The sequence below is a fragment of the Micropterus salmoides genome, unplaced genomic scaffold (assembly GCF_014851395.1).
Source record: "Micropterus salmoides isolate LMB-PRFRI ecotype aquatic unplaced genomic scaffold, ASM1485139v1 Ms_hic_scaffold_4, whole genome shotgun sequence".
NCBI classification, from domain to species: Eukaryota; Metazoa; Chordata; class Actinopteri; order Centrarchiformes; family Centrarchidae; genus Micropterus; species Micropterus salmoides.
The window spans coordinates 20,277,089-20,304,146 of NW_024043372.1; the positions used below are offsets into that span (position 1 = coordinate 20,277,089).

The following is a 27,058-nucleotide window of genomic DNA, read 5'->3' on the forward strand; positions in this document are numbered from 1 at the left end:
TGTGAGTCATAGACTGTTGATAGAACAGCGCCTTAGCATAGAATGTTTTCATTTTAGGCAACATGAATGAACAGCATTTACAGTTTTAAATGTATTTTGAGCTACATATTGAAGCATTACTTAAAATGCTTTTGCATGTTGTTCTCAGTGTGTCCGTATGTGCATTTTTTTTTTCTCTTGCAGAAAGCAGTCATCACTAATGTGTCCCCTGATGTCCTGTACCTGTTCAGAGTGCAGGCAGTATGTCAGCATGACCTGCGCAGTGATTTCAGTCAAACACTGCTGTTCAGAGGTACCGGGTCAAAACCCTCCAGCCTATGAGTCACTATGTATTTTTAAAGAACAGTTTCCTGGCATGTCAGACACATGAAATGGATTTTTAAATGCTTGCTTGCTCTTTACTTTTCAGCGAATACAACAAGAATATTTGAAGGGTCCCGTATAGTGAAGACTGGGATGGTGAGTTGACCAGAAGATGGCAGTGCACATTTCTTTTTGTGTGTTAGTGCCATTCACGTGGTTCTGTTGGATAAGCACTTTTTCTCTGACTGTCTCCCTCAGCCGACAATATCTCCAGCGTCCTCGGCCGACATGGCTCCAATCAGCTCGGGTTCCTCCACTTGGACATCCTCTGGCATCCACTTCTCCATTGTCTCCATGGCAACAGGCATGGGCCCCTCCTCCAGTGGCAACCAGGCCACAGTGGCATCAGTGGTGACGAGCACCTTGCTGGCAGGCTTGGGTGTAGGCGGAGGGGTCATCTCTTCTTTGCCCAGCTCTATTTGGCCCACGCAGGCACCCCAAGCCACGCGGAACCCCACCCGTCCATCCGTCCCGCCTGCGAAGTCCAGCACGGAGCAGGGAGCGCCCCAGGGCTCCGACGCAGACGCCCCGTCTGAGGAGGGCCAGGCTGCACGTGACGGCGAGGAGGACGAGGAGGAGGAGGGGGAAAGAGAAGGAGAGCAGGAGGAGGGAGAGGAAGAGAAGAAGAGAAAGAGCAAGACTGCACCTGATAATGAGGAAAAGATAGCGAACGGCACTGTGGCCAAAGAGCCTTTAATCCCCACCCCCGCATCCACAGCCAAAGAGAAAGGAGATGGAAGGCCTACAGACAAAGGCAGCACAGTACCTGCGAGCACTGGTGATGACCAGTTGGTCAACGTGCAGAAACCCACAGATGTAAATGCAGTGGCCACTCAAGAGCCTCGTAATGACAGCGCAGAGATGCAGATTCCCGAGAGCTCCACGCTGTCTCCAAAGATTAGTAGTGATGGAAAGAGTCTCTGGCCTTTCTCTGTCCACACCGGTGAGCAGAACACTCTATTCCGCACAGATATGACACAATATTGTTTTGTGTCTCTCAACATCCTTCCCAAGCAGAAACATCCCTTTTGAATTCTCAGTCTCAGCTTGTTCTTTTGTTGCCCGCTATCATACAAGGCAAGACTTCTCTCCGAAGCAGAATTCTGTAACAGTTATAGAGCCCAATTTAGCATAACAAATAACTTGATTTAAGAGTGTAACAGCACTGGTTATCATCTCAGTCAAAGACAAAGCTCCAGGCTTTTGTGTCACTACAACACAGAGGCCTGGAGGCAGAAGTAAGCCGTCTGCCAGAGGGGTTCTGCCTGGAGGAATTCCTTTGAGTTTACTTGAAGGGAGAGCGTTTTTGAAGATTTGTTTCATTTTTTTTGTGGGCCATATTTTTTACTTTCACAATGTTAGAAATAGAATAAGTGTCTTGAACAGTGATTGAAAGCTACCAGGCAGTTTTCATGCAATACGTTTGGCCCAACCAAAGCTGGTTTGGAATTCTGTTTTGTGAACAGAACAGAATAAATTGATGAAAGATTTTTCATTAGATTCGTGTGAAATGGTGAAGGTTTAATGCCCCTCTGTAGAAGTGGAAAATTTCTGACTTTGGCGACTCCTAGTGGTAGCATCAAAAGACAGCACCGGATGCTAATACACCCGTCTTGGATCTGACCTTGAGGCACAGAATAAAAGGTTGAAAGCCACACAGAGTGCACCAATTTTCTCCAAGATTGTCTCATTTTATCCACAAACACTTTGGCCATCAGAGTCATTTGAAGCGTGCGATAATTTCATAAAACTCACTTTAAAGTTGGCAAATGAGATGGTGTCGAATATTTTTAGGCATGTATTCATGTGCATGTTTTATGTTCCAGACAGGACCATCTTGCCCAACATGACCCGAAACCCCCACCTGGGGATGGGCAGGATGGTGTGGATTGTCCCCTTGGTGGTGGTGTCTGCTCTCACTCTACTCTGCCTCATAATGCTGCTGATTGTGATGGTCTACTGGAGGTGAGTTCAGTATACCTAACCTCATTCCAGGCGGGACATTTTACTGCTCATAAACAGGAAAATTACATTACGTCAAGTGCTGGCACATACCGAAATTCCTCATCTTGATAAGGGTGTATGAAACCAACCTGCCCCTCACCCACACTGACCCCATCCAAACATTTTTTCACATTCACATTTTGGGTTAAATCCAGACCTGCATGCATGCATGTCTGGATTTTCCAGTCAGTCTGCTTCACATTCAGACCCGTTGTGTGTTAAGCGCATATATGCAATTCCAAACAGCCTGGTAATAAGACTGCTCTCTTGCCTGCCATGTCGTACATCAGGCCCATCTCCCACCTGGGTGAGGGGCAGGAGACCTGAAGGCCCTGCAGTGCCAGTAGGGGTCCCAGCTGTGTCTTCATCTGCTGGGCCATTTTCCAGGCATGCTATTGGAGCCCCAGTAATTACACTGGCCAGGCCACTGGCACATGTGGGATGGTTAATGAGTTACAAATAGCACTATGGGCCATTTCCTCAGCTGGTCCCATGCATATTTACAGTCTGTTTCTAGTTGGGTAGCATTTTTGTTTATTTGTTGAGTTTTCTTTGAAATGTGTTAGATGCATTATTATTGATTTTTTTTTTCTAGAAGACATTTTTTAAGTGTGAGATCGCTACAGCAAATGTTTATCGGCCAACAACACCTTACTGTGGCATTCTGTGGTGTCAGATAATATAGGAGCGCGCGGTATAAATAACATCCTGGTTATCAGCTCCATAGAGGTGTTCAAAAAGCAGACATCTGAAAACAATATGACTGTAGCAGATTCAGTCAGTTGATGAATAACTGGGAGTTGAGGTATTTGAGGAGAAGAGCTGGGGCAGCTTTGAGATTAGAAATGGCCATCACAGCTGTTGTTGTGACAACTCTGACAGTTCACAGACAATGCCTGCTTCCCCTGGGGAATGGACCATGACGAAAGATGAAATCAACCCATTCACACTCTCTTAATCTTCATGCTCTGCGTAGTCTCTCTTGGTGACAGTGCAGCTATTAAAACCAGTGCTCACAGATGTTTTGGTCATTAGCAAAACAATTCATGTGATTTATAAATGTTTATTTAAAAATATGTGATGTGATGGCCCCAACGGACCATCTTTTGAAGTTTAATACACTTTTCTTATTTTTTGTATTTTTAAATTTTTTTTTTGGTAGTTAATCTTATGTTATGAGTCTGTCTACAATGCAATTAATTGCTGGCGTTACAGTACACATCTGGAAGCCTCTGAGGCTGGAGGTGCTTGTTGGAAGCTCACAGATGTTCAGGGAAAAAATTCTCATTTCATGTTAGTGACTCTGTGCTGCTGATTCCGGTGTGAAATGGGATACCTCCATCTGTTTTTTCTTTACAACTGACATCCATTCAGAAAGCCTATTTCATCCCAGTATCCATTCCCCCAAAGCAAACTATTCTTCTGAGACCATGGGAGAGAATCAGGTAGGAGGTGTCGACTATGTTGGCTAGTTAACCGCACCACAGCTGCACCCACAGGGAGCCATTAGATTGGGAGGCTGTGATGCAAGCCAGGGGGGAGTTCTCCTCCCTTTTTGTTTTTCAACCTCCTCTCTCTCTCTCTCTTTCTCGCTTTCTCTCTCGCTCTCTCTCTTTCTATATCTTTTAAATCTAGTGCAGCCTTTTTATTTTTGTTCCATCTCTCTCAAAGCATGACAAGCCTCTGCTCCCTCCTCTGCATCAAGTACAGGTAGGATTAAACCTGGGAAATGGTGGTACTGGGATGAAACATAGGTCTTTTATATGCATTCATTAGTATACATTGTGTGTGCAAGGAGGGAGTGGAGGCTGCAGAGGATGTGCAAGGTGTTTAGGACCTTAGAGATTCCTCACTTAGAGACAGTCTCTCTGTTCTTCAGGAGCTTTCTAAAAAGTAAGGAACTTTATTATTATATATTATTATTTTTTATTATTTCTTTTATTTAAATAACTTACTATTTATCATGTAAAAAAAATTGATTTCTCACTGCAGGGAAGGATGTCTTGAAAAACTGTACAATTCATCTTTTTTTACAAAGCTGTAATATCCCTGGAAATCATTGAGATTTTCTCTAAAGATCACTGCTGCCTTCAGCCTATTGGCAAGATTTTCAGTTTTTCAGTCCATGAAGTTTGGACCTGTGTAAATTTTGAGCAGGATTGTATAACACTGGGCACAACAATGTTGTCTTTTTATAAACAACAGGAATTACTTATGGATAAGTAATGAATATCACAACTTTGTCAATACAAGTTTTCATATGAACATCTGTGCACCGGGCAGCAGCTGTGGCAGCAGTCACAAACATTTTCCCCAGAAAAATGCACCTTTAAGTTGCTTTTGTTGTCCTCAAAGTGGAGTGGGACCTCTTGAATGTTGTGTGTGTATTGCCCTGGAGAGGGAGTCTGTGTTTGGATTAGTTGTCTTCGGTTTGTGTAAAGAGCTAAATTTGGTGATGCGCAGTGTGTCACTATGAGTTGTTTAGCTGTTCCCTGTAGTCAGCTCAGACTGCCTTTTCAGGAGCCGCTCACCGCCAGCGACTCTATCTGTGCGTGATCAGCTGTGTCTCAGCTACTCGGGGGTTTTCATTAGCAGTTTCTGCCATCCTTGTGTCATTCTATTCAGCTTTTAGATGCTGATGTTGACAGACCGGATCTGAGAACAATGAGATAACGACTCCCTAATAGACTTTACTGTGGCATCCCACTGTACTTTTCTCTGTGTCCCTGTAGGAGATTTTTCCAGACAGCTCACTTCTATGTGGAGGAGAGCAGCTCTCCACGGGTGGTGGCCAATGAGAGTATACCAGTCATCCCTATACCAGGTAACACATATTTCCTAATTATATTAGATAATGTATAATCAGGATTCACTTTGTTGCTTTGGTTGTTGAGATGAGTGATCCCCAACCACGGGTTCTTGTGTTATGTGGTACACAGGGAGTATGCAGTTAGTTTGACATATGTGGAGAGATTGTGGAGTAGCTCAAGGGAAAAAAATAGAAATTACAAATGGAATAAAAATAAATCCTCATATTAAGTCAGCTGTAACACCAGAACAGAGTGTGTGAAAGCTAATTAGTATTCAAGGTAAGTTTTAAGTAATGGATAAACAGTTTGAATAGTTAACTTAAAGTAATGGATAAATGGTGAAATAAATGAAATGGTTTTGTGGAGGAAGGGGTACTTGAGTTCATTTGACAGGACTGTGGGTGGACAAAAATATATAATTTAACCTAAAGAAAAGTATGGTTTTAAGATGGAAACTACCGGTAAGTACCAAAAAAATCACAGAAATGACAAAGCAATATTGACTGACTTTAAATAATGTATATCAACAGCTATAAGCTACCATTAATTGTTCTCAAATGGGTTTCTCTATTAAGTGATCTCTGCATTTGCACAGTTTCTGTTCATTTACATGTGAAATGACTCTGAGAGCACCTCTGTAGGAGTTGTCAGAATGTCTTTTTGTAGCCTTTAATGTCCCAGACAGTGGCAGCGCAGTGGCAGCTAGTCGATATCAGACTTTACTTACAGTCGCTTTAAGCTCAGGGACATTTCAAGGCTGTGATATTGTAGTTAAAGAGCACAGTTGATGCCGTTATTGACTCCACATTCATTAAGCCTTTATTGCTTGTCCTTTTTCTTTCTTTCTTTCTTTCTTTCTTTCTTTCTTTCTTTTACTCTCTTAGCAACTGTGGCAATGTTCTCACAGCACATATATTCTGACTGACTGACCATGGATTTGAGTTGAATATGTGCTACACAATGAAATTCATAAAACGTTGACTTTATGGGCTCAGAATTTGCATTACCTAATACTTATTATTACTTGATGATCATGTCTGGAAAATGACAGAATGAGATATTCCCATGTATTTATATAGCAGATAGTACTGTGGGACATGCAATTAAACATGTGAACATACCTCTGTACAGTTTTATTACCTGTCAAGAGGGTTAGGGTTAGAAATAAATTGGCCCAATCAGCCCTACTTCATTTAAATATCTAGCTCCTAAAGCCACATTTCACCCAGAACCACTCTGATGAACTGATTAGACTGATAAGAAGTCTCTTGACATTAATACAGGGGAGGGGGAGACATTTTGATAAATGAACAGATTAACAAACCAGACTTCTCCTTTACGCTCTAACCACTGAGGCAAGTAAGAGCCTGAGCGGCCTCAGCTGCAAGGTTGCATTAGTTAAGACATTGGCCACTATCAGCAGCAATGGCAGCTGGGTCCCCTGCACTATTGTCCCAGTGTGATGGTGACCAGCCCTTATCCAAGATCCCTCTTGTGTGATTTGGAGCTGATTTGGCTCAGATGAGACAGATGCTCCCCCACGTATAAACGCTCAATATACCAAATGTAGACATTTGTGATAGAGGTTTGTTTGCTAAAACAGCATTGCATTTGTTTCCTTGTGTGCACTGACAACACACTCACATGTGCACAAATTCTCAGAATACATGGTGATGAGAAACAAACCCTAATAACGCATTATGGACCACACACACACAGAATAATGGGCATTTGGCTAACTGTTCTGTGTTTCTCCTGCAGATGATATGGAGGCCATCCCCGTCAAGCACTTTGTTAAACACATCATGGAGCTCTACAAGAACAACCTGCAGGGTTTCTCTGAGGAGTTTGAGGTAAACATTTAACATCACTAAAGTGAGGATTTGTTTTGAAGCATTGTTAACTTTATATATAACTTGGCAGCATATACATATAATAAATTCTGTTTTTACATTGGCGTTGAGTTGAGTTGGTCAGTACATAGTGGGGAAAAAAAGATCCATTGTTGCTTTCCTTCATGTTCACAATGACTTTTTACACACTGATCAAGAGGAGGAAACATGGAGTCTTGTGGACTGACAGGTGACTCATTGATTACAGTTTTGGCGACTGTTGTCGTGCATCATTAGCACTACATGGACTCAAGCGGGAAAATCAAAGTTCGGTCACAGACAGCAAGTCTTGCAGCCTCATGTATTGATTTATGCTGAGCTCATAAATAAATAATTGATAATGAGCATTGTCATAAATAGTAATGAACGGGTAGAAACAGGACAAAGAGATGCTTTTTACTGCCGTACTACAAGGGGATCAGTTACTGTGTGGTTGCTACATTTCATGCATTTCGCTCACTTTTTATAGGCTAAGTTTGAAAATACATAGTTTGACTACATATATGGATCTCAGTTCCCCACCAGCAGATGGATTTATCATTAGTAGTTGAGCTTTTGAATAATCTAAAATCCAATTAAAGCTTTCACACCAGCCTAAACAAACATCCAGACAGGCAAATGCACAAGAGTTTGAGCTGCACAAACAGGTTAGGTGTGAAAGCACCCCAAGACTGGAGAATACATAAGTACATTTGTCTTTTTTTTCCGGAGTCAAGTACTGATGGTCTACTCAGCAAAGTTCATCTATCCCTCTATTGTGCGCATGATGTCTGCAAATGGGCCTGGGTCTGAACCGTGGTTAGAGATGATTCTATGTGTGCGTTTGTGTGCAGGGTTGCTAATTTTGAGCAGATGGTTGGGAGAAAGATGGAGAGAAAGATCAAGAGAGACGGAGGTTAATTAGAGAAGGTCTGTCTGCTGGTTGAGTGGATGGGAACACATTCTCTATGTAACCAGGTTAGGAAACGAGGCAAAAGTTTCACCCCTAGAGGATTCCTTCTAATTGGGGTCATTTGATGTGAAGCTTGTGCGCATAATTTTCAAATGTGCCACAATGAAGCTGTGTTAGAAATCGTTGTTGTGTTTTAGGGGCGGGGGCAGGTTCACTGCGGTGTGGTGTGGTGTAGCGAAGAATAAGAGACAAAGGCTGTCCTGCTGGAGGCCCGAGTTCAAGCCCCAGTGGCAGTAAAGCATCTGCTCTGCTGAAGTGTCCTTGACCAAGACACTGAATCACTGCTGGAGGTTCTGCTTTGCAGTTTATCCTGAGCTCTTTATTTTATATAAAAAAATTTATATAAAATCACTGTAACAGTTTAAGTAAATATAACTTCCTTAGAGGAGGTAGTTCCTTTATATCTTCTCTTCTTGTTTAATAAAATCAATCTTTGTCTATTTTGTCTCTCTTCAGGAGGTCCAGCGCTCCACAGCAGATCTGAAAATCACAGCAGAACATTCCAATCATCCTGACAACAAGCACAAAAACAGATACATCAACATTGTGGCCTGTGAGTCAGCTGTAAAATCTGATTATGATGTCTGCCGCTACGAAATCCAATAATGTTTTTATAACATGTTTTCATCCTTTTAATAATTCACGCAAATATGTCAATGCTTTCCCTAGATGACCACAGCAGGGTGAAATTACGAGCTCTGGCGGGGAAGGATGCCAAACATTCGGATTACATCAATGCCAACTATGTGGATGTGAGTTTTTACCAACCACTTGACATTTTTACGCAGGTCCCGTTTGTTTTTTGGGTGTGGGAGGTTTGTGTGTGCTGCATGGTCCTGTCTTGAATGAAACAATTACTTAAAAGAAGTGTTCACACTGCTAAATGGCACGATGACATCTTTATTTGAAACATAAATTGAATTATCAAAATTGTAAAACAGACAAACAACAATAAAATAAAAAATTTGTATTTGTTTTATGAGATATTGATTAATGTATACATATTTATAATTTCTGTGAGCTGAAGGAGTGGATTTCATGACCTATCTATGTCTTCTGTCAATAAAACTAGTAAGCTATATCAGGGGGTTGTGGGGTCATTTATACAATATCAATTGCCTCTTAGTAGTAAAAATATTCCACCGCTCTCCTGTTTCAGGGCTACAACCGTCCCAGAGCTTATATAGCTGCTCAGGGTCCTCTCAAGTCTACATTTGAGGACTTTTGGAGGATGGTTTGGGAGCAGAACACTGGAATCATCGTCATGATCACCAACCTGGTGGAGAAAGGAAGGGTAGGTTCACTTTAATCATTCACAAGACATGAAAATATCATCCAATATCGCTTATGATGACCGTTTTTCAGACATGGCACAGCATTCATTCACAGCATTCTGTCTGTTTGTGTCCTTCAGAGGAAATGTGACCAGTACTGGCCGACAGAGAACAGCGAGCAGTATGGGAACATTGTGGTGACGCTGAAAAGCACCAAAGTGCACGCCTGCTACACACTGCGGCGTTTCCTTATAAGGAACACTAAAGTTAAACGGGTAATTAAGAGTCAGACTTAACTAGCGATTTTCTAAATTGGGTTGCACCATTAGAATTTAAGGAATGTCTTAGCTAGTAAAAACTTTAGTACTTGGTAAATGAATTGCTAGGAATCATCAGTAATACCAATCAAAAGCAATCAACTAAGTAAACAGGAAGTTCCTGTAGCATCACACGCTGTAGCATAATTTAACCCAAAAATAACAGTTTTATGGGCCAAGCGTTATGTTAAACCTAGCTGCTAATTCTTTGCAGGTATGGCTTTGTTTTATTTATATATGCATACATGGAGAAACATATTGTTCAGAGTTAGAGGTATGACATTTTGTAATTAAAAGTAAATAAATAATTATAATAAAAATTTTGCCACTGTACATTGTTATGAGCCAGTATTTTGAGCAAGTGTCAGGTCAGCTGTGTTGACCATATTCCATATCATTGCTTTTACTCTTAAATGTAAACAAGTCGCATATTTACAAGCTAGTTTTTTTTTCAGCTGTTCAGCTGTAGCGACATATTTACTGTTACACATGTTAGAATAAGTTTGAATGGTGCGGCCCCATTTAATTCATTGTTGCATCAAATCTCTACTTCGTTAACACTTCTGTTGGAACTTATTCCCTACTTGAAGCAGCTGATGACGCAGCCGGCCCGTGATAATTTCCTCTGTGGATGATAAATGAAAAGTTTACATTGTGTTCTCACCAGGGTCACCCGTCTGCTCTCATGTTCTAGGGTCAGAAGGGGAACCCAAAAGGGAAGCTAAATGAGCGCGTCGTGGTCCAGTATCACTACACTCAGTGGCCTGACATGGGAGTGCCAGAGTACACCCTCCCTGTCCTCACCTTCATCAACCGCTCATCAGCGGCTCGCACTGCCGACATGGGCCCTGTCCTGGTGCACTGCAGGTACAGTACTCATTAGCGAGCTCCTGGGCTAAATGAATGTTACTTTTGAGCTTCTAACATGTGCTGACTTGGTTAACAGCTCCCTCTATGGGCCTGCCATCATGCTCATATTGCTTTGTGTTGTACTCCACAGTGCAGGGGTTGGGCGCACAGGAACGTACATTGTCATTGACAGCATGCTTCAACAGATCAAGGACAAAAGCACAGTCAGCGTCCTGGATTTTCTCAAGCATATCCGCACACAACGCAACTACCTAGTTCAGACTGAGGTAAGACACCCTTATGTTGTGAAAATTGGATTCCTTCTCTTAAATTAAAAAGGTCATCTATGATTAAAGTTGATAGGGAGTTATGAAAGCTATTCAGTTTGATACTCTAAGCTCAGGTACGGTAAAGGTCACACTTTTCAACACACAGTACAAACTGTTATTCACTGACCACAACACAGATGAATGTATATAAGACCTGACCGCAGTCATGTATTTGAGTCTGTGGTCCTTTTCCGTGTCCTTCTAACCTCATGTGCATTTAAATTCCCTCTACCCTCACTATCAGGTCTGTCTAGACAACCTCCAGTAACTGTGTTTTCTGGCTCTGTTTAGGTTTTGCCTCTTATTACGTTTCAGAAAGCCTTCCGACTTAATTTCCCAATTGCTTGTTTATTCTTGCATTCCAATAAATCATATAAAAATGGTGTAAAGTACTTTGATTGCATCTGTATTGCTAATTGGAGTAGCTGCATCAATAAAAACAATGTAAATGTTTAGCCTGATGCTCTGGGTGTCTTGCTACTAATCTCACTTTACTGTCTCCTTTCCTGGGTCCCTCATATGGAGGCCCAGAGTGTTCCAAATTATACAAATAAAGACAAAATAATAATAATAATAATAATCCTACTAATAACATTATTAAACAAATTTTATCAGGCTTCTACTCACAGTAACAGTGTGTATTGCAGGCAGGTTGGAAAGTATCTAAGTAGATTTGCGTGTAGGTATTTCACAGGGTTATATTGTTTATTTTTATGTTTAATGACATTATTTATTTCATAATCATTTTTCTATATATACTGTGGAACCATTTGGGTCTCAAAACCCTCTTTCTCCCCTCAGGAGCAGTATGTTTTCATCCACGACGCTCTGATGGAGGACATCCTGAGCAGAGAGACAGAGGTGCCCGCCTGGCAGCTGCACAGTTATGTCAACAGCATCCTCACGCCCAACTCGACAGGCCGCACACAGCTGGAGAAGCAGTTCAGGGTGAGTAAACCTTTCGGTTAGACGAGCTGTCAGCCGTCTGCAGTGGTACCACAACCTGAAGGCGGTCTTTGGATCAGAAGCTTGTTAGCAATGTGCTCTGTGGCTTTTCAGTTCCAGACGGGAATAGATAGAGAGCGTCTCTGATGTTGGCTGTAATAAAGTCGTGTCTGTCACCCCTGCTGCCTTATGCAAAGCTTGATGAATGTTTCATCGAGCTCCTCTTTCAACATCAGGAGAGAGAAACTAATTGCTTGCACATAATGTCACTTCCTCTTGAGCTTCACCATCACATCATTAATGTGAAAGACTTGCTGTTAATCTTGGGTGTTAAACAACGTTATATCTTATTTTTCATGTTTGATTTTAATTTACAGTGACTCTCTCAGTGACTAAAAAAGATTTTCTGATCTTCTGGTCTTTGCCCCCCTCTCTCACCAGCTTCTGACTCAGTGCAACGCGCGCTTTGTGGAGTGCTTCAGTGCCCACAAAGACAGCAACAAGGAGAAGAACCGCAATTCCTCAGTGGTTCCCTGTGAGTATCTTATCTGTTTTACCACAGCACACTTGCAATGGAACTGAGGTTTTGGAGAACCAAGGTCATGTCGAACATGTGATGCCGTTAGAGGGCTGGTTAATAGTGGGTTTGCGTAGGAAGTTATAAGGGTGGATGTCTGTGTAAATGTTTAAATTTAAAGGATAAAATTATATTTGTATACTATTAAAAGTATTTCCTACAAATAAAACCTGTTCTGTGTCCTTCCTTTTTGAAATAGATGGAAATTAGAGTCCTAATGTAATATTCTACATTTTCCTATTTTTCATTCAGTAAATTATTAAAGACGATTCGTATTCCAAAATTAGAATATATTTCCATAATCCTATAAGTTAATCTTTCTATGCGTTCTCTGCTCCCTGACGGGAGAAGGAGGTACATGTTGCTATGGCAACAGCAAGGACTGGTAATGAATGTGTGCATTATCCGCCAGTGTGATATTATAGAGGCCTTTTGTATTAAAGTTTTTTTTTTTTTTTTCCATCTCTCTGCCTCTCCACAGCGGAGCGAGCAAGGGTCGGACTCACCACTCTGCCTGGAATGAAGGGAACAGATTACATTAATGCATCCTACATAATGGTACAGTGTGAAAGTCTGGCTGTGATAGCCACTGTGTTTTTTGAACAATGTTATTGACACGTCTGACAGTTCCTGATGACAGTTCCTTAGAAAATGATCAGTAGTCTGTCAGCTTTCACAATCATCCATCAGTGTGAACGGTCTGGGCTTTAGAGAGCCTAACTAGCTCACCTCTTGTCACCTCAGGGTTACTTCAGGAGTAATGAGTTCATCATTACTCAGCATCCTTTACCCCACACAACTACAGACTTCTGGAGGATGATTTGGGACCATAACGCTCAAATTATTGTCATGTTGCCAGACAACCAGGGCCTGGTAAGTAACTCAGAAAGTCTTTTTTTTCTGGTCATTTTTCACTGTTTGTCCTTTCAGATTTGTCAGTTTGTCAGTTTTTTGATCTAATTTAGGGCAAATCTGTAATCTACTCTACATAGAGACAGAAAGCATAATGACAGCTTAATCTATTAAACAAAGAGATAGTGGTAAATAAAGATAAATAAAGACACCTGCAGTATACCTTGTCTGACTTGTTTGTTTGACCCGTCGTTGTTTCTCTGCAGGCTGAGGATGAATTTGTTTACTGGCCGAGTCGGGAAGAGGCCATGAACTGTATAGCCTTCACCGTCACGCTCATCAGTAAAGACAGACTGTGCCTCTCCAATGAGGAGCAGATAATCATCCACGACTTCATCCTTGAGGCTACGCAGGTACCTGGAGCTCTGCTTCGTTACACATACTATATAGTGTTGATTGCTACGATGTGTACGTTCATTGCCTGGAGTGACACTCCTCTCGTGTGTGTGTGTGTGTGTGTGTTTGTGACAGGATGACTATGTTCTGGAAGTGAGACATTTTCAGTGCCCTAAATGGCCCAACCCTGATGCTCCTCTCAGCAGCGCCTTTGAGCTTATCAGTGTCATCAAGGAGGAGGCCATGACTCGAGATGGCCCCACCATCGTGCACGATGAGTACGTTTGTGTTTACCTCCACTGTATGTTGTCAACACAGAGAAAACCTACTTGTAAGGGCAAACACACACCAACAGGTTTTATCCATCCATCCATCCATCCATCGTCAACCGCTTATCCTGTGTACAGGAGGTTTTATCCAGGGGTTTCAAATTGGAGATCATAAACCAGTCCAGGACTCAGTAGATAAATATGATAATTAACATTTTTATTGCATGTTGTTGGTCCTGCTTATTGGTTGTATCTGGATCGGTATTTAAAAGGTTGAGAAGTGGCAAAATAATCCTGAGATGTTTAACTACCTTTGATTTGTTCTTGTTAAACTGTAGTGTTTGCACTAGTAGGATGGAAAATAAGCCACTACTGTAAAAGTGGAGAGCTCTCCATGGCATGGGGTTTGAAAGTCCTTCGTTGTATGCCAGCACTGAGAATCTACAGGCAGCTACTAAGATAAACAGAAACAACTCTCCAAAGTCCCTTAGTAACCAGGCAACCATAGTAACTTCCATGGTCGTTCCCAGCTGACGTCTTTCCTACAGACCTTTGCACCTCAGCTGCCTTTAGCGAAAACATCCGCTAATTGGATAGTCTGAACCACTGAAGGTCCAGACGATCAATCACACTTCATCCCTCATTTACTTAAAGCTGGTGTCTGAAGTTGTCACAGACTTAATAAGAGGCCACTCTGTCTCCCTACCCATTTACACTAGATGCTAATATGATGAGATGCTAATTGCAAACAACAAGGATCTGTATGGAAGTGGTTGCTTGCATGTATATAACTTGATAACTTCACAGTCTGCAATTTGTTAAGGTCATAATGAGATCCAAACTCCAAAACTAGAAACAGCCCTACATATTGTAATTTTTGAAGCACTTAGTGGATGTTGTTTTTTATGAACACTTAAAACAGGAAGACAGTTTAGACAGATAGTCGTCCCGCAGAGCTGATTCTGAACATTTCCACACAGGTATGGGGCAGTGTCAGCAGGCATGCTCTGTGCCCTCACCACACTGTCCCAGCAGCTGGAGAATGAGGGAGTCGTCGACATCTATCAGGTGGCCAAGATGATCAATCTCATGAGGCCGGGAGTCTTCACTGATATTGTAAGTTCACTTTAATGTAAAATAAAAACAGGAGGGATTCAAGATTAGCATTTTAACAACTGGGAACAATTAAAGATGAAATTAAAGCTGCGCTCATGAATGTTTTTATTTATTTAGTATAGACTATTATCAACCACTTCCCCTCAGCTGTATGGTGTTTTAGCATCTTTCAGCTAATTTGTGTTCAGGTTTTCTGGCCTGCATCTTTATGGTTTCCAGCAGCAACAGGCAGCTTTGTTCTCAGAGATGTCCCGTACACTACCTGCCAGGCAGACAAACAGGTAGAGGTTTGTCCAAGCTTTTTAGCTGGAAACAGTTGTCTAATGGAGGTCAATGAGACTTGTTCAGCCATAACCATACAGTAATTATGTGGAGCCAATGAGCTAAAATAGTCTAAAAAGCTCCAGAGAGCTGCAGAGTTGGGTGTTAATTATGTTAGGATCATCACTACAAGCAACCCCTTCAGTCATTTGATTCAATGTTTATATCAAAAACACTGATTATTGCAGCTTTTAATGTAATGTCGTGATTTTCCATAGTTTTGTAGCATACGAAAGGATGTGATCTGTAATGTCGTGTGTTTGTGTTCATGTGCGCAGGAGCAGTACCAGTACCTTTACAAAGCCATGCTCAGCCTGGTCAGTAACAGAGAGTGTGGTCTGAGCCCCATGCACATGGACACTAATGGGGTGATGGTGGTTGCAGACGAGTCGGACCCTGCAGAGAGCATGGAGTCGCTCGTCTGAGGACATTCTTCCAGGCACTTAATTTGTAAAGAACTTTTCTGAGGCCTTTTTTGCCAGACTATTGATTAAATGAATAACCTTATTACTTTTTATACTGATAAAGGTTTTTTGATATTTATGTTTTTGTCCTTTATTTCTTGTCTTAAATGTTATCCTGCTGAGCGTTTGCACCTGTTTAAGTTGACGTGAGGAAAAAGCAGCTCTGTCCAGTTTGCACTATACTATCAGTGTTACTGCCTAAATCCAGTGAGTGAAAAACGTTTCCCAGTTAAATCCTGGCATCACGACACAACTGGGATATTTGGACCGCATTGAGACGAACCTGAAGCGTGAAGAACCAGGATGAGTTACGGCGATCCACTACCCGATAATGTCTCAAAACAAAACGTCACTTCACAACGTAGCCCAGCATGCATTACGTCACTTTTGTCACCTTGATCAAACTGTTTTGAGGCTCGGCTCCACAGGGGCGAAGCTCTTTATCACATGTTAAGAGACTATTACCTGCCTATTATTCATATATTGTCCAAATATCTCACTGCTGTCTTGTATAATGTGGCTTGTTTTGTTGAAGTGTGTTACAACATCTAATGTGAACATTTATTGCTTTTTACAGGGATTTATATTGTTATAATTGTTTTGTAATATATATATATATTATATCCTTAATAGCCAGCCAATGTTTTCTTTTTTTAAGTATTTTGCCCATTGTCCACTGGCCTTGGTGTAGATTTTGTTTGTTTTTTAAAGTATTCTGTAGCTTGTCATGAATAATCTACAACGCTCAATTTTCTTTCATCATACTTTCCAGCTTTTCTAACCTCAACCGTCGAAGCTGTTAACACTTGTAAAGGGTATCCGTATTGAAACAGTACAGTGGCTACAAAAAGTATTCACCCCTACACAAACTTTGTTTTATTGTTTGACAACATTAAATCACAGTGGATGTACTAATGACTGATTCTTGACATTGAGCAACAGAATAAAGTACTTTTAATGTTAAAGTGAAAACAAATGTCTACAAAGTCATCTAAATTAATTACAAATAAATTTTTCCAGGTTGATATTAATTAAAAACACCTTTGGCAGCATTTACAGAGAGTCTGTGTGGATGGCTTTGTACATCTGGACACGTTTGCAATTGATAACGTCTAGTTTAATAATAATTGTTCTGCTAAAGACCTTCATGTATAGCTGTGGTTATATATTTTATATTTTGTCATCGGTCTGATGAAAAAGAAATCATCTTTCAGTTCGCTCCCATCCTCCAGGATGTCTTTATATTTTACTGCATTCATTTTACTCTCCATCCTCACAAGCCTTACAGGGAAGCATCAAGGGTGTGTTCCGGCAGATGTGGGGTGTTTGGCTTCCACTCCACAAAGCATTTACTCATAAAACCACCAGACGCTTGTTCTTTGCCACTTTTACATACAGCGGTGACTGATTAAACTCCAGGGCAATGCCTCCTATCTCAGCCATGACACCCTGCTGATTCTTCAAAGCTCCCATGGCCTCTTTGTGGTCTCACTAGTGCCCTCTTGCCCTTCTTCTCAACACACTCAGTTTTTTAAGGATGACCATCTCCAGGCAGATTTTAAAGCTGTGCCTCTTTCATTTTCTGTAATCGTATTATGGATATCCTGTGCCTTCAAAGTGTTTCTTATATGCTTCCCCTAATTAGTACCAGTAAACCTGTCACAGATTTGTTTGGATTATTCTTTTTTGTTTTTTCAGTGATGATTTCAGTCTCATAGTAAAGGGATGAAAACGTGCAATCACTTGTTTGATATTTTTTTTTTTTAGGCTTTTGTTTTCACTTTTACAATGAAGAGGGTTTTTTTCTTTTGATCAGTGTTGAAAAAAATCCTAATTACATCCACTGTGATTTTTTAAAAGTTGTAAATAAATAAAAAGGAGGTGAATACTTTCTATAGGCACTGTAGTTTCTTTCTGGGAAGTGATGCTTTATTTGTAACCAAAGATGTGGTTCCAGTTTGCAACATGTAAGTGGTTTTATCTTGATCTATTTAATCAACTAGAATTTAAAATTAAAATCAGAATTAAATCTTGCAGTACAGATTATCAGTCTCAGAGGTGCGAATTGAACGAGAGTTCAGCATGTTTCTGTTCGGGCCTCAGGATTACAGTAGATAATCCGAGTTCATTAAGTTTTCCTCACAATAAGATTGAAATTTCAGACTGTAAAATGTATTTTATTTGGGCTGATATTCTGTCTCTGAACTATTTTGTGGCTATTAATTATAAGCCCTTTTAAAGCCTGAACATCCCTCTCTCTTGTTTGATTTATGTGTATCCTCACATTCTATGATGTACTATTTTCTTCTTGTTACTTTTTTCTGTGAACGCCCACTTCTCTGACATAAGGGGAGTTTGTTCAATTCAGTGAAAACTCTCCAACATTTGGAGACAAGTCCAGATTGCTGATCACTTAGCTGCAACAAAACTTTTCCTTACAGCAACTCTTCTTTCTTCTTTTGAATGAATGCCAGCGGGCATCCATTCTGTCTGATATTTCCACACTAATTGAAAACAAGAATGTTGTGGCTGCGCACATTTACTTCAAAAACAAATGTCTTTGTCTTTGTGATCATAAAAGTTTATATTTTCATACAAATATTTGGTTTGTATAGTGGCCCTGTGACAGATTGTACTTTCGTGGGAAATGTATTATCCAAATCCCCACAGTCACATCTGCCCCTCTGAGGTCCATGCTGATATTTAAACTAGATTTTCCGGACAAGGATCCAGTATGTTAGCCTCAGTGCATTTCAGCCAGGTTGGTAGTTAAGTCTGTTTAGAAAATAATACAATGGTTTTGTCCATCATCATATAACATGTTTATATGATAGTATCATAGCCATATACTTCTATGATGCTGTCATATACCATATTATAGTGTACTAGTGTTATTTAATAGGTAAAACTGTATTTCTATACATTAAATAAAGTTTGGGTTTGGGTTCCCAGCAACCTTGTATCACATGAAACTACTGATGAAGGAGTGTTTAGTTAAGCTGCTGAAAAGCAAATAAGCAACCTCTTCATCCTGTCGCCCCCTGCTGTCAGTCTGTCACCAAACAGCAGTGGTGGAAGATGTATTCAGATCCTTTACTCAAGTAAAAGTAGCAATGCCACTGTGGTAATACTCAATTACGTTCTGCCTGCAAAAGTTTACTTAAGTGAAGCATCAAAAGTATTAGTGCTTATTATGTAAAATGGCTCATGCTGCATTATTATTAGAAATGCATTAACGTGTAGGCAGCATGTTAATATTGCTTGTCAAGGTGGAGCTTGTTTTAAAAACTTTATTTTCTGGTAAGTAGTTTAATCTGTCAAAATGCATCATAATTTCTACATTTTATGATCACATGTTCTGTAAAATCATAATCTGTAGAGTAACTACAAGCTATTAAATAAATGTAGAGTAAAAACTACATTAATATTTCCCTCTGAGATGTTGTGGAGAATACTCATATACGCCATATATGTAGCCTATAACAATAGGGTTTCACTTTGCTTTTAATGGTGGCAATTTGCAATGAATATTGTTTACATTTCATGCAGATTGCCACCATTAAAAGTATGCCGAATTAGCTAGTAGCAGATCAGGTTTGCAATGTAGCCATGAATGTACAGGCAGCTACATCTGGATTACTGTGATACTGCAGAAAACAAAAAAAATGTGATCATTCTCAGGCGAGTTCTGGAGTTATAAGAAGTATCATTGTCTCTGAAGTCTAAGAGGAAGTCACACTTAATATCTCTATGTATATCATGTAAGTGTGTTAAGATTTGACTGAGTAGTACTTGAGTAAAGGTACTTGATTACTTTCCACCACTTCAAAACTAACACTTTATGTAGCTACAGTTCAGTGTGTCTATTATTGTGTCTCAGGTGGACATGCAGCTAGTAAACATGACAGAGGATGCACATGTACAGTAATTTTTATTTAGAGGCCACAGCTCTTGCATATTACAACTGTTGGCTTTCATAAGGCAAAAGCAAGAATGAATCCACCAGCTAATTCACACAGAAAACAGAAAGCATTTGGGGAGGGTGGGAACCCACAGGCATGCAGCGATGGCTCAGAATGCAATGTACAGCATTTTATATTTATATATATATTTATATAATATATACAAAACAACAGTGAGACCCAAACAAATGCCAGACATCTCATTCTACACAATTACTGAACAAAGACTGACCAACTTTTTTTTTAATAAAAAAAATTATTTTTGCTCTTTTCTCTGTAAAAGTGCAACTCAATTAAAATAGAACCTGTTTCAAGGCCTTTTAATGTTGAAATAAAAATAGAATCTCCCAAGTTATCAAAATGGAGCTATGAGAATATTGCATCTCTAGAATACCCACTCGTTGAAGTTCAAGATTCCCGTGGAACCATGTCTAATCAGTAATTGAGATAAGATCACATAGCATTGACACATGATAAAAATGCAGGTCTGGACTTACTGTTGATGTTAATAACAGTGAGTAGACAACAGTGTATCTGTAACAGCCGTAAACAAATACAGAGGTTTATTTTCAGTTTGAAGCAGTTGGCATTCACTTAAAAACAGACAAGACAAAGAAAAGGGTCCACACACTCATCATCACGACAATGTACCATTAATGAATGTAGAATACGACAAAGAAGCGCCATATAGGTTTGCATTGGACAGGGACACACCTATTAATCTCACTCAACATTGTCAAACAAATGGTTCTCCATATTGCTTAGTAACACATAGAAATGAATTTAGAAATGAATGAATCAAAGATAGGTGCTATCTTTATCATGACACAGCTAAACTGCCAATTATTTTTTTATCATTTTTATTTTGATTTTCCTCAGTATAAGTACTATTTTTATAGTTAATAGTTCCTTCATAGGCATTTCGAGCTGACAAAGAGGTCCTAGAGTGGCTATCTGAGTTGGTACATGCATCGGTAACCAGGCTAAAGTCAAAAGTGTGAATGGGGATCGGGGTGAGGGTTGGAGTGGTGTATGGGCTCTAGTCATCCTCTTCATCCTCCTCATCGCTGTCCTTCATGGAGATGCCCTGCATGCCTCCTTCCCTCACTGAAGCAGTGGCCTCCTCCAAGGTCAGCCTGTTGCGCACCGTGTCGTACATCTTACTGTTCAGGGTGGAGTCGAGGACACCTTGCAGGCGAAAGTCCCGGTACTTTTTCTACAGAACAACAGGGATACATCAGCACAGCGTGGACACAAAGAATTTAGGCTGTTTTATCACCCTAACAGGTGTTATCCATCTCACCTTTGTAATCCTGATGAGGATTTTTAGCTGGTAGACGTGGAGCTGCTGATCCATGCGTTCAGTGAGCCAGGTCCCCAGCAGGTTCATGGTGGCAGTGTACCATTGCTGAAACACATAAAGACAACACTCTCCAGCAAAACACACACTCTCACACATCCTCAAGACATCATAACATGAGACTAAGCTTTAAAGACACACATAAAGAACTGCAACTAAACATAAATAACATTAACTTTCAAGCACCCCCATGTGTGTGTTCAAACATCACTTCAATAAAACCTCGAAGCTGCTTTAATACATGTGAGACTCATTTTACCAGTGTGTGTGTGTGTGTGTGTGTGTATATATATATATATATATATACCCACACCAGTTAGAGAGGATTAATGTTGAGTATCCATCCCACTTTACAAGAGAGACACAAGCTACAGGATAGAGGGCTTGTTTTAGCAGTTTCTTTTTACCATGCATTTCAAGAAAAAATTCACTTTCTCTACTTTTGATTGCCCTCGCTCTTCATTTAGTGCATCTAGTTTCAAATCTTAAAGATTTCTCTATAACTTCAAAAAATAAATGATTAAATAAGCCAAAATTTAAAGTAAAGTTTGGAAAACACATCCTTACATAGGTATGTTTATGAAGAATTTAACACTCAAAGACAGAGCTAAGCTGCTTCATTAGGACTGTGTGGGTGTAATTTGGTCAGGCTTGATTGATGGTGACAGAAGCAACAAATCTGATTGGTACACAGTAGTATGTGATGTCACCTTTTTCCAACTGAGAAGAGCATAGATACAACATCACAGAGAGAAATCTCATGTGAAAATAACCAAAACTGTTTGGCAGAAAATTGTGTGTTAGAGGAATACTTTGTTGTCTTAGGAAATAAGCTTATTCACCTTCTTGCCGAGGGTTAGATGAAGAGATCAATACCACTCCCCTGTCTGTTACCTAAATATAAAGCTACCCCCAGCAGCCGGTTAGCTTAACTTGCCTGGAGCTGTCCAAAGGTAACAAAATTCTCCTGCCAGCACCTCTCAATCTCACAAATAAACACAGAACTTGTTGTTTGGAACTTGTTTAATCAATATAAACTTCAAAGAAGAAACCCCAGGAAGATACTGCACCCAGCCAAGAAATAGTCCAGCACATAACCCCCGCAAAACATTAAATTATTTTATTTTATTATTATTATTTTATTTTGTTTTTAAACTTCCGTTTTTGTACAAATGAATGAAATGAGATATAACATGTTAATTAGTGAGTTTTAGAGCTGTTGGTAGATTGATTTTGTTACCATTGGACAGAGTCAGACAAGCTTTCTCCCCCTGTTTCTAGTCTTTATGCTAAGCTAAGCTAACTGTCTCCTGATTCATGCTTCATATAGAGTAGATAGACATGTGAGCGGCATTGATCTTCTCATCTAACTCTCTAAAGTAAGCGAATGGGCAAATTTCCCAAAATGCGTAAGTGTTTTTAATGGACGTCTGTATCACTCACTGTAAGAAGCTGACAGGTTTTCAGGGCCTTTAAATGGATTAAACACAGAGGCTAACCTATGTATACACTGAGATATTTCAGAACTAAACATGACAGTGGCCCAATTACAATTTTATCATAATGGCTGTCTAATTAAATTATATTTAGAATTAAATTTGGGCCTTACTGTTGGGCCTTACTGTTGGTTTCAGTAAATGTTCCCAACATACACACACACAAACACAAGCACACCACGAGTTTGAAACCCACACGCAAATTGCATTTATACTGTTGCACTGTTGCACTCTGAAGAGCTGAAAAGAGCAATTTTAGAGGAAACACTTAGAGCACCAATACTACTGCTACTTGAAGAAAATAATAAAACAAAGGGAAGTCATAAAGCACAGACAGATTTAACAGTCTCAAACTGTAATTACCCTCTGCAATACTGAAAAATGTTCAATATCAATATTTTGTAAAAAGCCCATCAATTATCGAACGCAATTACTTAGCCTTTATAATTTAGTCTAATAGAAATGCCGAGCTACACTGAAGATAGAGAACTGCTACTGTATGGGGAATTGAAATTATAGTTTTGACACGAGTTCATTAGCAAAAGAAAAATAGAATGAAAGTGAGCAAATGGTTAGCAGGCAGGGAGCAGTGGTGCTATTTTCTTGTACCTTTTCTCTTCTTTGCTTTGGGTGGTAGTTTCCCAGACTGTAAAAGTTACAAGAGAACAGCACCCAAGTCTAATAGAAACAGTTGTCATACCTCCAATTTCATGAAAATAAGTCAACTTTAAACATGTGAGTAGGCAGGAACGCAGGAAAAGGTTGCTTAGGCCCGAATTAGAGGTGTGAGGATTTAATTTGTTTGGTTGTTGAGGTTTGTTTTGTTTGTTTTTTGTAGTCAAGGTTTATTTAGATCAAGATTAGGTGAATGGTTGAAAGGTTTGAACTTGAGGCCGGATATGCAGATGCCTGTCCACTTCACAGTCGAGTTGAGCGTGCAGTGCATGCAGACCTCGCAGGTGGGTGGGTGGGTGGCAGAGTGCGTGCTAAGGAAGACTGCTGTATGTGCAAATGAGGCAGAACTCTGAGGAGGGTCATGCTAGAAGATGTACACAGGAAGATTATTTGACTCTAAAACCATGCCAACCAACATAATGTGATAAAACAACGCAACGCAACACTAGAGATAAGTGCCACTTTTTTGAATAGAGGAGGCAGCAAGAATGGTGTTAATCAGAAAAGAGGAGATAAAAAGGATTGAAATAAATCAGTGAAAGAAAGAGAGATAAAGTAGAGCCTATGCAACATCTAGTAACGTTTTTCACATGCATGCAAATGGATGGATGTGCGTTCAAATGAAAGAGAAAAACATTGACATCCTTGAGCTAAAGTTTAGTTTAAAATGCTACAACTGAAACATTCACATTTTGAGAAAATCTTCAGAAGAATTTAACATGACAGAGGATTTCGATGCAAACCCAGGGCCACACAGAGGACACAAGGGGGAAAAGTCCACACTAGAAAAACTGACAACACAGGAGGAGACAGGGAGCCGGTGTGGACCTCAAAGACAAAAGCAGACCCACTTCACAACAAAATCATGTTTGTCTGGCACAAGACTCCCGCTTCTACAGCCAACACAAAAATATCACACGATAGGGAGACCTCTCTCTCAGACATAAAAACTTCACACCACTGCCTCACAGAACTGAGAATCTGTCATACACACAAAGCCGCCGCACGCCTGTAGAGACACAGGTCTGTACAAATCGTTTCTGAATGACATGAAGCACACACATCACTGCATTATGTGTCGTTCAAATCACACATGGAGGACACATTACTGTCAATGTATCCTGTTTAGGATTATGTATTTGTAAGACAGTGCTCTCTTCCCCCTCTTACACACTGGTTCCCAACCTTTTTGGCTTGTGACCTTTGCATTCATTAGTTGTCAACACGTATGTGTATTTCTACTGTGAGACTTTAAGCAGTGATGTAATGTTTCCTTTTCAAATTGCTTAATTTTAGAGTCCTGCAGGCTGTTGCATCAGCTGTGTATAAGTTCAAATGTAGCTTAGTTTGAATGTGGTGAAGTGAAGTGAAGTTGTGTTAAAGAAAAAAAATGGTTGCACTATACAGGTTAGTTATGTAACGCAGAGTTGAGATAGAGGACTGCCACTGAATATCTTTCATTATGGTTTCTTCATTTCTTTGTAATCTGCCATTTATTTTATTCATTAATTGTTGTGCATTTGGTCTCTTTAAAGAATTGTGAAACATTTTGATCACAATTTTCAAAGGCCCAGTTGCTTGCTTTGTTCAGTATCACTGGATCATCAATTATCGAGCAGGTAACTGGATCCACCGCCCGTTCTCTGAACCAGGTGGTGAACAAATTCCACTTTAGGCCGTACATCCTTCTCGTGGACGGGGCTCTGGAGCTGAGCAGCGTCTTGACTGCTCCTGTCGTCAGGCCCGCCTCTAGTAACTGCGCCCCCTCAGGGGCCAGACCCATAGCTACCACAGGGCAGGGTGCGGGTGAAAGATCCGGTCCTCCGCCTGGGACAGCAGGTCTCTCCTCAGAGGGACCTGCCAGGGCGGGCCCTCGAGGAGCAATATTAAATCCGAGAACCACACTCGTGCCGGCCAAAATGGGGCTACTAGTAGTAGACTGATGCCGTCCTGACGGACCCGCTCCAGAACCAGGAAAAGCATACAGACGCAGCCTCGGCCACTTCTGCACCATGGCATCCAGCCCTAGCGGGGCTGGGGGCGAGAGGGAGAACCACAGGGGACAGTGCGCCGTCTCTTGGGACGCAAACAAGTCCACGTCTATGGGGCTGAACTCTTCGCATAATAACTCCACCACCTCGGGGGGGAGTCTCCATCAGCCCCTGTCTCGACAGCAGGTCTGCTTGAAATAATTGTTCGGCGACAGATCGCTCCCAACACGGGACCTTGGGACAGGAACCAAGATTTCCTCCATACAGACAGCGAAGGAAGGCACCTGCTCGTAACCCATATCAGACGGAGCGGATTTCCCCTCAGGGAGAATCCCTTGGATTTTAGCCACCACTGCAGGGCTCTCATGTGCAGTAGTCCGGAAGGTATTATACTGGACGCTGCTTCCAGGAGACCCAACACCCTCTGAAAGTGTTTTACAGTGATGGCGCGGCCTAACTGCACTCTGGTCACTGAGGATAAAATGGACTCGACACATGCGGGAGACAAGTGGGCCCGCATCGTCGTTAAGTCCCATATCACCCCTACGAATGTAGTCCGTTGGGCGGGCGTCAGCACGCTCTTCTTCGTGTTGAGACGCAGCCCCAAACGCGAGGAGGTGGGCGAGGACAACATCTCGATGCCGAACCACTAACTATCGAGACTGGGCCAGTACGAGCCAGTCGTCGATGTAGTTCAGTATGCGAATGCCCTGGAGCCTCAACGGGGCCAGAGCTGCATCCATGCATTTGGTGAACGTGCGGGGAGAGAGTGCTAGGCCGAACGGAAGAACCTGATACTGGTAAGCCGTGCCCCCGAAGGCGAACCTCAGGAACTTCCTGTGAGAGGGACGGATGGAGATGTGGAAATAAGCATCTTGTAGATCTATCGTGACAAACCAATCTTCAGATTGGATGTGAATGATGATGGCCGGGATGGTGAGCATCCTGAACCTGAATCGACGAAGGCTGCGTCCACCTTTCCTGAGTCCTGGAGCCTGACCGGCGGGGTAGATATCGCTCAAACGCCTCTCCCTGAGTTTTGCCGTGCTGGAACCTGTTGACGACAGCATACACTGCTTCGCCAAACAGGCCAGTAGGCGAGAGGGGCGCATCCTGGAGAAAAGCCTTCTCTTTCCCCTGGATGCCCAAGAGATTGAGCCATAGATGGTGCTCCGTAGCCACCAAAGCCGCCATGGATCAGCCGATGGAATGGGCCGTTTCCTTGGTCACACAGAGAGCTAAGTCCGTCGCTCTACGGAGCTCAGTCAGGTCCTCCTCAGAGGGACCTCCCCCTAAGTCACAGTCCCGAAGGAGATCAGTATGCCTGCAAGACAGCCATCGTGTGCAGGCTAGCACCGGCTCGACCCGCTGCCATGTAGGCCTTGCCCACCAAATCGGACGTCATCTGTCATGGCTTGGTGGGGAGCGCCAGCGTCCGGAGGGATGAGGCGAGGTTGGGAGAGAGGTAGCTAGCCAGCGCTTCGTCCACCCGTGGCATCGCTCCGCAGCTGTGCTGTCTGATATCCGTCATGTTGCCTTAGTCCAGTCGGGGGTACGTAGACAGCCGTGCAGAGAATGGTTTGTTTGTCCGGAAAAAATGGTAAGGGCCAACGCGGGGGTGGCGCTCGGTGTTGCAGAAACCGCTTGTCTAGTTTACTGCCAGCCGAAGGCTGCTGCACCGCCTGTGGCCAATCAATATGCAGGTTGGCCACAGCCCGCGTCACCACTTCCAACAACTCCTCGTATCCTGGCGAGGGCTGATGACGTTCCGTCTCCCCGAAGTCATTCTCCACGATGCTAAGCACATCTAGCTCCTCAGAGCCAGATCATGCAAGCCTCTCCGG

The 27,058-nt window shown here is 41.6% G+C and overlaps 2 protein-coding genes across 14 annotated transcripts in view; one reads left to right on the plus strand and one right to left on the minus strand.

Moving 5' to 3' along the window:
- The window catches only part of ca16b (carbonic anhydrase XVI b), a 106,843-nt gene extending 88,158 nt beyond the window's left edge, over nt 1-18,685 (plus strand). Inside the window, exons 10-29 of the mRNA XM_038695536.1 lie at nt 184-292; nt 410-459; nt 562-1,306; nt 2,190-2,328; nt 5,100-5,191; nt 6,939-7,030; nt 8,478-8,574; nt 8,691-8,773; nt 9,181-9,315; nt 9,436-9,570; nt 10,307-10,479; nt 10,613-10,748; nt 11,592-11,738; nt 12,177-12,270; nt 12,794-12,870; nt 13,057-13,185; nt 13,431-13,577; nt 13,696-13,838; nt 14,810-14,945; nt 15,545-18,685. Coding sequence (XP_038551464.1) covers nt 184-292; nt 410-459; nt 562-1,306; nt 2,190-2,328; nt 5,100-5,191; nt 6,939-7,030; nt 8,478-8,574; nt 8,691-8,773; nt 9,181-9,315; nt 9,436-9,570; nt 10,307-10,479; nt 10,613-10,748; nt 11,592-11,738; nt 12,177-12,270; nt 12,794-12,870; nt 13,057-13,185; nt 13,431-13,577; nt 13,696-13,838; nt 14,810-14,945; nt 15,545-15,691 — 3,006 coding nt within the window. The 3' untranslated portion in view covers nt 15,692-18,685. The remainder of the gene's footprint in view (nt 1-183; nt 293-409; nt 460-561; nt 1,307-2,189; nt 2,329-5,099; nt 5,192-6,938; nt 7,031-8,477; nt 8,575-8,690; nt 8,774-9,180; nt 9,316-9,435; nt 9,571-10,306; nt 10,480-10,612; nt 10,749-11,591; nt 11,739-12,176; nt 12,271-12,793; nt 12,871-13,056; nt 13,186-13,430; nt 13,578-13,695; nt 13,839-14,809; nt 14,946-15,544) is intronic.
- A 1,850-nt stretch (nt 18,686-20,535) lies between these two features.
- The window catches only part of cadpsb (Ca2+-dependent activator protein for secretion b), a 67,298-nt gene continuing 60,775 nt past the window's right edge, over nt 20,536-27,058 (minus strand). For all 13 annotated transcript variants that reach the window (XM_038697824.1, XM_038697819.1, XM_038697816.1 and 10 more), the window contains 2 exons: nt 20,996-21,100; nt 20,536-20,908 (listed from right to left, as the gene is read on the minus strand). In XM_038697824.1, coding sequence (XP_038553752.1) covers nt 20,732-20,908; nt 20,996-21,100 — 282 coding nt within the window. In that variant the 3' untranslated portion in view covers nt 20,536-20,731. The remainder of the gene's footprint in view (nt 20,909-20,995; nt 21,101-27,058) is intronic.